The 15,204-nt window shown below is 46.0% G+C and overlaps 1 protein-coding gene across 1 annotated transcript in view; it reads right to left on the minus strand.

The window, feature by feature from the left end:
• The window catches only part of LOC112226648 (semaphorin-6B-like), a 71,845-nt gene that overhangs the window by 39,528 nt on the left and 17,113 nt on the right, over positions 1–15,204 (minus strand). The window contains exons 2-5 of the mRNA XM_042308007.1: positions 14,418–14,541; positions 13,296–13,407; positions 13,060–13,120; positions 12,869–12,931 (exon numbers count right to left, since the gene is read on the minus strand). Coding sequence (XP_042163941.1) covers positions 12,869–12,931; positions 13,060–13,120; positions 13,296–13,407; positions 14,418–14,523 — 342 coding nt within the window. The 5' untranslated portion in view covers positions 14,524–14,541. The remainder of the gene's footprint in view (positions 1–12,868; positions 12,932–13,059; positions 13,121–13,295; positions 13,408–14,417; positions 14,542–15,204) is intronic.

The raw sequence follows: 15,204 nt of genomic DNA on the forward strand, positions 1-15,204 counted from the left end.
GTGACATTGGTTTATTTTGTGTTGTGTTTATGTATGGGGGTTTTTCGTAGGTTTTGGTATTGTGGCTTAGTGGGGTGTTCTAGCAAAGTCTATGGTTGCCTGAGGCGGTTCTCAATCAGAGGCAGGTGATTCTCGTTGTCTCTGATTGGGAACCATATTTAGGCAGCCATATTCTTTGTGTTTCGTGGGTGATTGTTCCTGTCTTTGTGTTAGTTGTCACCAGATAGGCTGTATAGGTTTTCACGTTCCGTTTGTTGTTTTTGTATTGTCGTGTTTATTCGTCATTAAACATGTATAGTATTAACCACGCTGCATTTTGGTCCGACTCTCTTTCGACGGAAGAAAACCGTAACACATCCCCAAAGAATGATGTTTCCACCTCAATGCTTCACGGTTGGGATGGTGTTCTTGGGGTTGTATTCATCCTTCTTCTTCCTCCAAACATGGCGAGTGGAGTTTAGACCAAAAAGCTCTATTTTTGTCTCATCAGACCACATGACCTTCTCCCATTCCTACTCTGAATCATCCAGATGGTCATTGGCAAACTTCAGACAGGCCTGGACATGCGCTGGCTTGAGCAGGGGGACCTTAATCCATGGATTTTAAGGATTTTAATCCATGACGGCGTAGTGTGTTACGAATGGTTTTCTTTGAGACTGTGGTCACAGCTCTCTTCAGGTCATTGACCAGGTCCTGCCGTGTAGTTCTGGGCTGATCCCTCACCTTCCTCATGATCATTGATGCCCTCACGAGGTGAGATCTTGCATGGAGCCCCAGACCGAGGGTGATTGACCGTCATCTTGAACTTCTTTCATTTTCTAATAATTGCACCAACAGTTGTTGCCTTCTCACCAAGCTGCTTGCCTATTGTCCTGTAGCTCATCCCAGCCTTGTGCAGGTCTACAATTTAACCCTGATGTCCTTACACAGCTCTCCGGTCTTGGCCATTGTGGAGAGGTTGGAGTCTGTTTGATTGAGTGTGTGGACAGGTATCTTTTATACAGGTAACGGAGTTCAGACAGGTGCAGTTAATACAGGTAATGAGTGGAGAACAGGAGGGCCTCTTAAATAAAAACTAACAGGTCTGTGAGAGCCGGAATTGTTACTGGTTGGTAGGTGATCAAATACTTATGTCATGCAATAAAAATGCAAATGAATTACTTAAAAATCATACAATGTGATTTTCTGGATTTTTGTTTTAGATTCCGTCTCTCACAGTTGAAGTGTACCTATGATACAAATTACAGACCTCTACATGTTTTGTACGTAGGAAAACCTGCAAAATCGGCAGTGTATCAAATACTTGTTCTCCCCACTGTACCTGATTACTGATAACAAGAGTGCAATATAAAGGGTAAGTAATCAAGGCGGTAATGCAGTCCAGGTGTGACTGATGATGAGACGCAAGTGTGTGTAAGGATGGTACTTAAGGCAGACAAAACTAAATATACACTGCTCCAAAAAATAAAGGGAACACTTAAACAACACAATGTAACTCCAAGTCAATCACACTTCTGTGAAATCAAACTGTCCACTTAGGAAGCAACACTGATTGACAATAAATTTCACATGCTGTTGTGCAAATGGAATAGACAACAGGTGGAAATTATAGGCAATTAGCAAGACACCCCCAATAAAGGAGTGGTTCTGCAGGTGATAACCACAGACCACTTCTCAGTTCCTATGCTTCCTGGCTGATGTTTTGGTAACTTTTGAATGCTGGCGGTGCTTTCACTCTAGTGGTAGCATGAGACAGAGTCTACAACCCACACAAGTGGCTCAGGTAGTGCAGCTCATCCAGGATGGCACATCAATGCGAGCTGTGGCAAGAAGGTTTGCTGTGTCTGTCAGCGTAGTGTTCACAGCATGGAGGCGCTACCAGGAGACAGGCCAGTACATCAGGAGACGTGGAGGAGGCCGTAGGAGGGCAACAACCCAGCAGCAGGACCGCTACCTCCGCCTTTGTGCAAGGAGGAGCAGGAGGAGCACTGCCAGAGCCCTGCAAAATGACCTCCAGAAGGCCACAAATGTGCATGTGTCTGCTCAAATGATCAGAAACAGACTCCATGAGGATGGTATGAGGGCCCGGCGTCCACAGGTGGGGGTTGTGCTTACAGCCCAACACCGTGCAGGACGTTTGGCATTTGCCAGAGAACACCAAGATTGGCAAATTCGCCACTGGCACCCTGTGCTCTTCACAGATGAAAGCAGGTTCACACTGAGCACATGTGACAGACGTGACAGAGTCTGGAGACGCCGTGGAGAACGTTCTGCTGCCTGCAACATCCTCCAGCATGACCGGTTTGGCGGTGGGTCAGTCATGGTGTGGGGTGGCATTTCTTTGGGGGGCCGCACAGCCCTCCATGTGCTCGCCAGAGGTAGCCTGACTGCCATTAGCCTGACTGCCACTCACACTACCGAGATGAGATCCTCAGACCCCTTGTGAAACCATATGCTGGTGCAGTTGGCCCTGGGTTCCTCCTAATGCAAGACAATGCTAGACCTCGTGTGGCTGGAGTGTGTCAGCAGTTCCTGCAAGAGGAAGGCATTGATGCTATGGACTGGCCCGCCCGTTCCCCAGACCTGAATCCAATTGAGCACATCTGGGACATCATGTCTCACTCCATCCACCAACGCCACGTTGCACCACAGACTGTCCAGGAGTTGGGAGGAGATCCCTCAGGAGACCATCCGCCACTTCATCAGGAGCATGCCCAGGCGTTGTAGGGAGGTCATACAGGCACGTGGAGGCCACACACACTACTGAGCCTCATTTTGACTTGTTTTAAGGACATTACATCAAAGTTGGATCAGCCTGTAGTGTGGTTTTCCACTTTAATTTTGAGTGTGACTCCAAATTCAGACCTCCATGGGTTGATAAATTTGATTTCCATTGATAATTTTTGTGTGATTTTGTTGTCAGCACATTCAACTATGTAAAGAAAAAAGTATTTAATAAAAAGATTTCATTCATTCACATCTAGGATGTGTTATTGTATTGTTCCCTTTATTTTTTTGAGCAGTGTATGTTGTTCTCTAATTCCCAGGGAAAAATATTCAGATGGGCTCCATATTTACTCATTGGATGGTTAACCCATCGAGCGGGTTCCTGCAAATAAATATCTGGCTAAGGCAAATAAAAAGCTAAGATGTATTAAAGTGGACTTCTTACCTCTCCATTAACAGCAGGAAGCAGATTGTACTTTCAACTTTCCCAACAGTTCTTGACTAAGGTGACATCATTTACCAGAATGAAGCAGCCACTACTTTTAAAACTTTGGATTCCATCTACCATATCACCCTCTGCTTTATTACAGGTGACAGTTTTAATACTCATCACTGCATCCTGTATCAGAAGGTCGGTTGGACCTCAATAAAGTCCAGTAGCTCACTTCATTACTCCCTTCTTGTTTACAAAGCTCTGCTCCACAAGCTTCCAACATACATCACTTCCCTGTTGAAATATAAAAATATGAAATACCAAACCCGTTCGCAGGGTTGGTTAACTATTGAGGTCCCCACTCACAAAGTTTGGTAAACCTGCCTTTAGTTGTAATGCACCACAGTCATGGAATTACTTACAAAACAAATTGCACCTGGATTCCCTGTTGCCGATAGGGCAATTTAAAACTATTTGTTAAATGAGTTCACTGAAATGTGCAATTGTTTCAAATAATTTTTGTAACTTGTAATAATGTAATGTACAGTGCATTCGGAAAGTATTCAGACCCCTTCACTTTTTCCACATTTTTTCACGTTACAGCCTTTATTCTAAAATGTATTAAATATTGTTTTTTCCTCATCAATCTACACGCAACACCCCATAATGACAAAGGGAAAACTGTTTGCTTTGTTTGTTTTTTACTAATAAAAAATAAAAAACAGAAATACCTTATTTACATAAGTATTCAGACCCTTTGCTCTGAGACTCAAAATTGAGCTCAGGTGCATCCTTGAGAGGTGTTTCCATTGATCATCCTTGAGATGTTTCTACTGTAACATCTGCTTCCAACTCACACTCTCAAAACACATAGATCCCCTGAACACAGCTCACTTTCCAGCCCACTTTCCAGCTCACACTCTCAAACAAATAGATCCCCTGAATGCAGCTCACTCTCCAGATCTCAATCACCTGAATTCTGATCACCTGTTCACACACCTGTATGTCATCTAAACACACGATTTAGTTCAGTTCTTTGAACCCCAGGTATTGTTTGTTTTGATGCACATTCTATTCGGAGCTCTATTTATTTCCATATTAGGCCATCCTCACTAACGACGCCTTTTTGCCTGTTCCCTGCCTGTACTTTGCCTATCGGATTTCTTGTCATCAACCTCTTACCTGATCTCCCAGACTACGTTATTAGCCTTTTCCCTGCCTGTACTGTTGCCTTTTTGGAACCACTGTGTATGACCTTCTGCCTGTCCCTGGACCCAGCTACCTGCCTCCTCCTATGGTCCTTTACAAATAAACACCTGCGCTTGAAACCAGCTCTCTGTTTCCCATCGTATTCATTACTTCTACAACTTGACTGGAGTCCATCTGTGGTAAATTGAATTGAATGGACATGATTTGGAAAGGCACACACCTGTCTGTATAAAGTCCCACAGTATACAGTGCATATCAGAGCAAAAACCAAGCCATGAGGTCGAAGGAATTGTCAGTAGATAAACACCCAAAGGACTCTCAGACCATGAGAAACAGTATCCTCTGGTCTGATGAAACCAAGATTGAACTCAGGATTGTGTCCCCAGAACACAGTGGCCTCCATCATTCTTAAATTGAAGATGTTTGGAACCACCAAGACTCTTCCTAGAGCTGGCCGCCCGGCCAAACTGAGCCTTCGGGGGAGAATGGCCTTGGTCAGGGAGGTGACCAAGAACCCGACGGTCACTCTTTCTAGAGTTCCTCTGTGGAGATGGGAGAACCTTCCAGAAGGACAACCATCTCTGAAGCACTCCACCAATCAGGCCTTTATGGTAGAGTGGCCAGACGGAAGCCATTCCTCAGTAAAAGGCACATAACAACCTGCTTGGAGTTTGCCGAAAGGCACCTAAAGACTCACACTATGAGAAACAATATTCTCTGGTCTGATGAAACCAAGATTGAACTCTTTGGCGTGAATGCTCAATTTAGAGTCTCATAGCAAAGGGTCTGAATACATGTAAATATACTTATTCTGTTTTTTATTGTGAATACAATTGCAAAAATGTCTAAAAACCTGTTTTCGATTTGTCATTATGGGGTATTTGGTGTAGATTGATGAAGATTTGTTTTATTTAATCAATTTTAGTATAAGACTGTAGCGTAACAAAATGTGGAAAAAGTCCAGGGGTCTGAATACTTTCCGAAGGCACTGTGAAAACAAAGCATTTTTGTTTAGTGAGTCCACCAGATCAGATTCAGTAGGGATGACCAGGAATCTTCCTGTCCTGCTAAGCAATCAAAATGTAATGAGTACTTTTGGGTGTCAGGAAGATGTATGGAGTAAAAAGTACATTATTTGTTTTAGGAATGTAGTGACATAAAAGTAAACGTCTAAAATATAAATAGTAAAGTACAGATACCCCAAAAAAACTACTAAACTGGTACTTTAAAGTATTTTTACTTAAGTACTTAACAGCACTGGTCATGTCAGTATACAGTTACTTTATGTCACGAATACCACCGAAGGTGGCTCCCCTTCCTGCTCGGGTGGCGCTCGGCGGTTGTCGTCGCCAGTCTATTAGCTGCCACCGATCCCTTTTTCCTTTTCGTTTGTTTTTGTCTAATTGTTTTCACCTGTTCCTTATTGGGGTTTTGGGATGGGTGTTATTTAAGTTAGTTTTGCCCGCTGGTGTTTGTGCGGGCTTGTTGGTTGTTACGTTTGGTGATATATCGTGTTTTGGTTTTGGGTTTTGCGCTGTCCAGTGTGCGTCTAGGTTTTGGGTTGGTTTAGCGCCAGTGTTTTGGGCATTCACCCATGTTTTGGACCTGTTACGATTTGAAGGACATTAAAGCGTTTTCCCATTCATTTCGCTCTCTGCATCTGACTCTTTCACTCATTTCACTCACCCGTCGTTACACTTTAAAATTAACTGCTTCTACTTCGCTACCTTGGAGATGAGCCAAGGAGGATGACAGATGAGGACAGCATGCCAGTGGAGCCCTTAGAACAGCAGCAGCCAGGGGCAACAGGAAGGGAAGAGGATGACACAAGCCCAAAACAAGGTCACCCAGTACCCCCTTGACCATTTTGGATTGCAAAACTAAAGAGACACGCCAGACAAGACACAGAGACAGCAACAGAAGAATAGATGATGGCGAGAGACAACAGACAAGACACAGAGACAGCAAGAGAAGAGTAGATGATGGCGAGAGACACCAGACAAGACACAGAGACAGCAAGAGAAGAGTAGATGATGGCGAGAGACAACAGACAAGACACAGAGACAGCAAGAGAAGAGTAGATGATGGCGAGAGACAACAGACAAGACACAGAGACAGCAAGAGAAGAGTAGATGATGGCGAGAGACAACAGACAGACAAGACACAGAGACAGCAAGACAAGAAGAGACAGCAAGAGAAGAGTAGATGATGGCGAGAGACAACAGACAAGACACAGAGACAGCAAGAGAAGAGTAGATGATGGCGAGAGACAACAGACAAGACACAGAGACAGCAAGAGAAGAGTAGATGATGGCGAGAGACACAGAGACAGCACAGACAAGACAGCAGAGACAGCAAGAGAAGAGTAGATGATGGCGAGAGACACCAGACAAGACACAGAGACAGCAAGAGAAGAGTAGATGATGGCGAGAGACAACAGACAACAAGACACAGAGACAGCAAGAGAAGAGTAGATGATGGCGAGAGACACCAGACAAGACACAGAGACAGCAAGAGAAGAGTAGATGATGGCGAGAGACAACAGACAAGACACAGAGACAGCAAGAGAAGAGTAGATGATGGCGAGAGACACCAGACAAGACAGAGACAGCAACAGTGGAGTAGATGATGGAGTGAGGCACCAGAAGAACAGAACAGGCCATAACAAAAGAGGTTAGACAAAGGAGACAGTGAACAAACAATCACCCGAGACAAGACACAGACAGCAACTAACAAGACACAGAGAAAGTGACAGATGAAAGTGACAGAGGGCAGATGGAGAGAGAACAGAGGTGGGTTGAGCACACAGTAGACTGTATGACTTCAAGTTGTTCTATAGATTCTAATTCATTTGATTAATTTACACAAATTACAACCAGTGAAATACAGACAGTGAAAAGGTCAAACCTGGTTTACAAAGAATTTGCAGGGGAGGTGAAAAGTCCTGTGAAATGACTATTAAAAAAAATGAGCTTCCTTTTACACTTTTTACAACCAGGACAGGACAAGAAAGGAGGGTAGACAAAAGAGACCGCAACATAGAAGACTCAGAGACAGCAAGAGAAGAGGGAAGACAAGAGCGACAGCAGCAGACAACACAGAGAAAGCGATGGAGAGAGGCAGAGGAGGGGTGAGCACACCGACTGTATCAATTAAAGCTGCTCCATGGATTCTAATTACTGCACCGTGTGTGTGTGTGTGTGTGTGTGTGTTTTGGTACTGTGGGAATTGTTCATCAGTTTGGCTCATTGGACAGGTCAGAGTCCATGTTTGAAGTTGTTGATCCTGTATGGAGGTTTTTGGCAATACACTGTAGTTGTATGTGTTCCTGAGTAGAGAGACCCACAGTAGCTACTGTAATTGAGTACTGGCAGTGTCTGCTGTGCCAGGTGGAAAGGAGCAAGTTACCTGAAAAATATCTCATCTTTCAATGTTCCAATCTCTCAAAGTTCAACTCAAAGTGCATCAAATTAATGTATTTAGCGGTTGAAATTCCTTCTTTTTTTGCCGGAGGAGTATGCCCCTGGACCCCCTTACTGGCTTTGGGCTAAGCCCCAAATGCCTTTAAATCCTAGGAACGCCACAGTGTGCATACAGGTGTGTGTGTGTATTTCAAACCCATCCCTCAACTGGTTAGGCAGATACATTAGTTTAATGTCATATGCACATGACAAAAGTAGTGCATAAATCACTTCTTAGTGTACAGAACAGGTCTGGATTACTTTACACACTACATGTGTCATGGCTGGAATATGATGAGCTCGGCTGAACTATGGGATGGCTTAGGTGAAAACAACCACTAACGTAAGTAAGCCTTAGGGAAATTACACCTAACCGCCATCTCTTTTACACCCTTAACATACATCACACCGTTCAGATGTATCCCTGCGCTTTAGCCTGAGCTCATCACACCGTTCAGATGTATCCCTGCGCTTTAGCCTGAGCTCACCACAACGTCCAGATGTATCCCTGCGCTTTAGCCTGAGCTCACCACAACATCCAGATGTATCCCTGCGCTTTAGCCCGAGCTCACCACAACGTTCAGATGTATCCCTGCGCTTTAGCCTGAGCTCACCACAACATCCAGATGTATCCCTGCGCTTTAGCCCGAGCTCACCACAACGTTCAGATGTATCCCTGCGCTTTAGCCCGAGCTCACCACAACGTTCAGATGTATCCCTGCGCTTTAGCCCGAGCTCATCACACCGTTCAGATGTATCCCTGCGCTTTAGCCCGAGCTCACCACACCATTCAGATGTATCCCTGCGCTCATCACACCGTTCAGATTTCCCTGCGCTTTAGCCCGAGCTCACCACAACGTTCAGATGTATCCCTGCGCTTTAGCCCGAGCTCACCACAACGTCTAGATGTATCCCTGCGCTTTAGCCTGAGCTCATCACACCGTTCAGATGTATCCCTGCGCTTTAGCCCGAGCTCATCACATCGTTCAGATGTATCCCTGCGCTTTGTAGCCCGAGCTCACCACAACGCTCACCAGATGTATCCCAGATGTATCCCTGCGCTTTAGCCCGAGCTCACCACAACGTTCAGATGTATCCCTGCGCTTTAGCCCGAGCTCATCACACCGTTCAGATGTATCCCTGCGCTTTAGCCCGAGCTCACCACAACGTTCAGATGTATCCCTGCGCTTTAGCCCGAGCTCACCACAACGTTCAGATGTATCCCTGCGCTTTAGCCCGAGCTCACCACAACGTTCAGATGTATCCCTGCGCTTTAGCCCGAGCTCATCACACCGTTCAGATGTATCCCTGCGCTTTATCCCTGCCCGAGCTCACCACAACGTTCAGATGTATCCCTGCGCTTTAGCCCGAGCTCACCACAACGTTCAGATGTATCCCTGCGCTTTAGCCCGAGCTCACCACAACGTTCAGATGTATCCCTGCGCTTTAGCCCGAGCTCATCACAACGTTCAGATGTATCCCTGCGCTTTAGCCCGAGCTCATCACATCGTTCAGATGTATCCCTGCGCTTTAGCCCGAGCTCATCACATCGTTCAGATGTATCCCTGCGCTTTAGCCCGAGCTCACCACAACGTTCAGATGTATCCCTGTTCAGCTTTTCAGCCCTGCGCTTTAGCCCGAGCTCATCACACGTTCAGATGTATCCCTGCCCTTTAGCCCGAGCTCATCACACCGTTCAGATGTATCCCTGCGCTTTAGCCCGAGCTCATCACATCGTTCAGATGTATCCCTGCGCTTTAGCCCGAGCTCATCACATCAGATGTATCCCTGCGCTTTAGCCCGAGATGTAGATGTATCCCTGCGCTTTAGCCCGAGCTCATCACATTGTTCAGATGTATCCCTGCGCTTTAGCCCGAGCTCACCACAACGTTCAGATGTATCCCTGCGCTTTAGCCCGAGCTCATCACATTGTTCAGATGTATCCCTGCGCTTTAGCCCGAGCTCACCACAACGTTCAGATGTATCCCTGCGCTTTAGCCCGAGCTCATCACACCGTTCAGATGTATCCCTGCGCTCACCACAACGTAGATGTATCCCTGAGCTCTCATCACACCGTTCAGATGTATCCCTGCGCTTTAGCCCGAGCTCATCACACGTTCAGATGTATCCCTGCGCTTTAGCCCGATCACATCGTTCAGATGTATCCCTGCGCTTTAGCCCGAGCTCATCACATCGTTCAGATGTATCCCTGCGCTTTAGCCGAGCTCACCACAACGTTCAGATGTATCCCTGCGCTTTAGCCCGAGCTCATCACACCGTTCAGATGTATCCCTGCGCTTTAGCCCGAGCTCACCACAACGTTCAGATGTATCCCTGCGCTTTAGCCCGAGCTCACCACAACGTTCAGATGTATCCCTGCGCTTTAGCCCGAGCTCACCACAACGTTCAGATGTATCCCTGCGCTTTAGCCCGAGCTCACCACAACGTTCAGATGTATCCCTGCGCTTTAGCCCGAGCTCACCACAACGTTCAGATGTATCCCTGCGCTTTAGCCCGAGCTCATCACATTGTTCAGATGTATCCCTGCGCTTTAGCCCGAGCTCACCACAATGTTCAGATGTATCCCTGCGCTTTAGCCCGAGCTCACCACAACGTTCAGATGTATCCCTGCGCTTTAGCCCGCTCAGCTCATCACACCGTTCAGATGTATCCCTGCGCTTTAGCCCGAGCTCATCACATTGTTCAGATGTATCCCTGCGCTTTAGCCCGAGCTCATCACACCGTTCAGATGTATCCCTGCGCTTTAGCCCGAGCTCATCACATCGTTCAGATGTATCCCTGCGCTTTAGCCCGAGCTCATCACATCGTTCAGATGTATCCCTGCGCTTTAGCCCGAGCTCACCACAACGTTCAGATGTATCCCTGCACTTTAGCCCGAGCTCATCACATTGTTCAGATGTATCCCTGCGCTTTAGCCCGAGCCACCACACCGTTCAGATGTATCCCTGCGCTTTAGCCCGAGCTCACCACACCATTCAGATGTATCCCTGCGCTTTAGCCCGAGCTCACCACACCATTCAGATGTATCCCTGTGCTTTAGCCCGAGCTCATCACACCCCTTGCTCATCTCACCACACCATTCAGATGTTTCCCTGTGCTTTAGCCCGAGCTCACCACACCATTCAGATGTATCCCTGCGCTTTAGCCTGAGCTCACCACACCCCCTGCGCTTTAGCCTGAGCTCACCACAACGTTCACTCTTTATGAGCTCCCCTTGGGTTCATGTGAGCTAGAAGTACCTCTACACCTTCTAGTTTTTCTTCTCTCCCTTCCTCATTCCTTCTCCCTTACACTTTTGCTCTCTCTCACTTGCAGCTCCCCCTCACTCTCCTTCCTCCTACCCTCTCTCGGCCTGACGGCCTCTCACACCTTTGATGTATTTGCTGTCTCCGTTTCTTTCTCTCCCTTTCATCTGTCTACCTTAATGTCATACACCGCTTTCTATCTCCCACGCTCTCTTTACCTCCACGGTCTCTCTCCATCTCTCTCATTTGATCTGTGACTGTGTGGTCTTCTACCCCCTCTATTTATTTATCTCCAGTGGTTCCTCCCGCCCTCTTCCTGTCCTGATTTTCTCCTTCTCCCACTCTCTCTTTCTCGCTCCCCTTCTCTGCTAAAAAGACTGAGTCAAGTCTCTCTCTCTCTCTATACCCTTTATCTCTTAGGTCTCTTTTTGCCTTCATTATTCCCTTTGATCATGTCATCCCATAGTACTCATATTAGAGTGCCCAATCAAAAACGCATATTTTGACCAATGGGTAAAAAAAATATGTTAATTGTGTAGACACTCCTCTAAGAAAACCAATGGCTCAAACATCATGTCTCTATCATAATCCATTCAAAGGTTCTTAGAGTTTTTACCTTTGTAGGATGGCCAGAATTAGGGTGACTAATTCAATGGAGACCATAGACAAAAAAGTGGTAGGAAATCTGGAAATCTGGATTCTGTGCAAGAATTTACAGGCTCACTTTCCCATTGAACTAATCTTTCTTTCTTTTCGATTCCGCGGGACATGAAACAATATAGAGGTAAGATGGAGATTGTTTTTGAGACATATTTTCATATTTGAATATACGCTTTCATATTAATTAGAAAATTCCTGTTCTTTTTCAAAGATTTCTCACAAAAACAAGCGTATCTCTGTGAAATGTCAACGGATCACTGAGCGTATACAAAGCTATTTATTTTCAAAGGATTTTATTTTAAATTCAGCCCGTGCCATGCTAATTTACATTTTTGCGACCCACATAAACAACTTTGAAGACGAAGACCACAAAATGTAAAACCTCTAAAGTTGTCATGAGAAACCTGCACCACTATGTCAGAGCTCAGTGCTTATTATCGGATGAATTAGGTTATGAAATCTGACTTTTTGGATATAATGCTAATGATATGTTAGAGAAAGACCCCACTGAACGATTCAGAACATGAATAAACATATTTGACTTGGTAAAATGTATTTTATAACATAAGGAAGAGAGTCGCACACTCTTTATTTCGTTTTGTAGCTTACAGTTTACAGCTTTTCTACACAAAATAATTGTATTTAAAAAATATATATATTTAACTAGGCAAGTCAGTTAAGAACACATTCTTATTTACAATGACGGCCTACCCCGGCCAAACCCTAACCCGGACGACGCTGGGCCAATTGTGCGCCACCCTATGGGACTCTCAATCACGGCCGGTTGTGACACAGCCTGGAATTGAACCAGGGTTTGTAATGACGCCTCTCGCACTGTAGTGGGGATAGAGTTTCTCTTTGTGTGGACAGCGATGCAGGTGTGTATTGTAGAGAACATTTCCCTGTGAGTGTGTATGGGAGAGCGTGTATGTCATGGCTAATGATTGTGAGACGGACATATAAAGTTACCTTATGTGTGTGTGGGTGGGCAGATGTGCATAGATATCTGTCGGGGTATATGATTTCTAAAGGAGTGTGTGTGTGCTGGGTGTTGGGAGTGTTGGGTGTGTGTAGGCTGACACATGTCGGCTGACACAGGGACGGGAACTAACCTCATGTTTTCCCTTCATCCTACAGACTCGAATGTCATTCTTATTGGATTCCCACGTCCGCTTCTAGCAGAAGAACACAAAATGACATGACCGGAGGGTTATCACACTGGGGTATGATTTAATCAGGTGTATGTGATACCAGTGCGGTTATACAGTTAGCGTGTGTGTGTGTGTGTGTGTGTGTGTCGCACCTTGCTGTAGAATATTTCGTCCCCTGACATATTGTCCAGCTCCACTCTATATAGATCATCTCTGGAATATACATCAGGAGGGGAGAGAAACAGGGGGAGAGCAGAGTGGATCAAAATGGTTTAACAGTGACCTTATCAGAAACCAGTCGACATAACTGCTGAAAGATAGAAGTGAGGATTGTTAGGGGTGTGGTAAGGACTATGGCTGAGAGGTGAATGTTGATGTTGTTGGTTACCTGGCTCCTATGTAGAGTGTGCGGTTCACCTGGAGCACTGTGTGAATGTGCAGCTCCTGTCTCTGTGAGGAACGATGAGCTCTACCCACAAACACAGGATACCTCCTCACCACTGAGAGAGAGAGAGAGAGAGAGAGGTTTATATTGTACTCTTATATTCAAGGGGATGGAGAAAGACGTAAAGGGTTGAAAAAGACAGTGAGGAGGATACAGTGAGGGAATGAGATAAAGGGGGGCTAGAGGGAGAAACATACAGGAGGGAGACAGAAGAGAGAGAGGGGGATAGACCTATGGCAGATATAGCATGGAAGAACAGGACACGCTGTAGGGAGGGTGGAGAGGACACGGTGTCATTCCCATAGGGACTCTTCTTCAGGAGATTGAGTGGGACCTCTGTCTCATTGTCCTTGACTGCAGGGAGCCACATTATAATACACATCCATCCATCCATCTATTTATCTCCACCTCCTTGTCCTCTCTCTCTTTCCACATCTACCCATCTGTCCTCTCTCCTTTTTCTCTGCCTCTCTCTCTCTCTCTTTCCACATCTCTCTCTCTCTCTCCACATCTACCCATCTGTCCTCTCTCTCTCTCTCCCTCCATCTACCTCTCCCCACATCTACCCATCTGTCCTCTCTCTCTCTCCCTCCATCTACCTCTCCATCTCTCTCACTCCCCTCCCCTTGAACTAGGTTGATGCTCAATCAGAAATGCAATAAAAACAATGACAAAGCAATGACCTCAGATCGCAGCTCCATAATATTAAATCAAAGAGGCGAGGAGAGGAGAGCATTACATCTTTCATTCTTGCACACTCAAGGAAAAACACATTTTTCATTGCTGCTATCTATCCCTGTGACACGCTTGTTTTGTGTGAAAACAGCTCCAGACCAAGGCTGTGACCTCTAACCTTTCTGTCCTGATGGAATACTGAGATCCACCAGAGGGCCATTTATCAATGCTACTGATACCATACATACATAAACACACACTCACGTATGCAAGCAAGCGCACAAACACACACTTACACGTAAATGTCAGCGCACGCGCTGACAACTGAACAAACATGCACGCACGCGCATGGACGTGCACACATGCTCACGCACGGAGAATGACACATACCCTCTAAGGGAGCATAGCTTAGAGGACCGGGCTCCTCTGGGAAAGAGCTGTGAGCCAATTGAAGGAGCAGGAGGAGAAACATGAGGGGAGGGGCCATGGTCGTCATGGCAGCACAGCACGGGCACTAGACACGGAAAGAAAGAGAGGAGGGAGAAGAAAATAATCAGTCCTACAGGTACAAATCACACCAGAAATGTTATAGTCTCGTACAGATTCTGATTGCAACAGATTGCAAGCACACACTCTGTAACAATCTATAATACACACACACACACACAGCAATTCAACAGTCGAAACATAAATTATGGTCCACAGAGCAGTGTAGGCATGAGAGAGGGCTGGGTCAGAGGGGCAGGACACACTCTATAACACCCACCCACAGACAGACAGACAAACAGACAGACAGACAGAGAGCAATTAAACAGTTGGGACATAAAGTATGGTACACAGAGCAGTGTAGGCGTGAGAAAGGGCTGGGTCAGGGGGCAGGACATACTCTATCACACACACACACACACACACACACACACACACACACACACACACACACACACACACACACACACACACACACACACACACACACACACACACACAATCTGGCTTTAGCAGAGTGCCCATTGTGTCAAATGAGGTGTAATGTTCCCTCTATTGTGTAGAATGGCAATCCATTGTTGAGCATTCCCAGCTGAATGTGACGACCTAAGCCATATACCACCCCAGAGTCATACATAGAGACTGAAGCTATACAGGGAACCCTACAGGCGGCATACACCATAATATCCTA

The sequence above is a fragment of the Oncorhynchus tshawytscha genome, linkage group LG28, assembly GCF_018296145.1.
Source record: "Oncorhynchus tshawytscha isolate Ot180627B linkage group LG28, Otsh_v2.0, whole genome shotgun sequence".
In the NCBI taxonomy this organism is placed as follows: domain Eukaryota; kingdom Metazoa; phylum Chordata; class Actinopteri; order Salmoniformes; family Salmonidae; genus Oncorhynchus; species Oncorhynchus tshawytscha.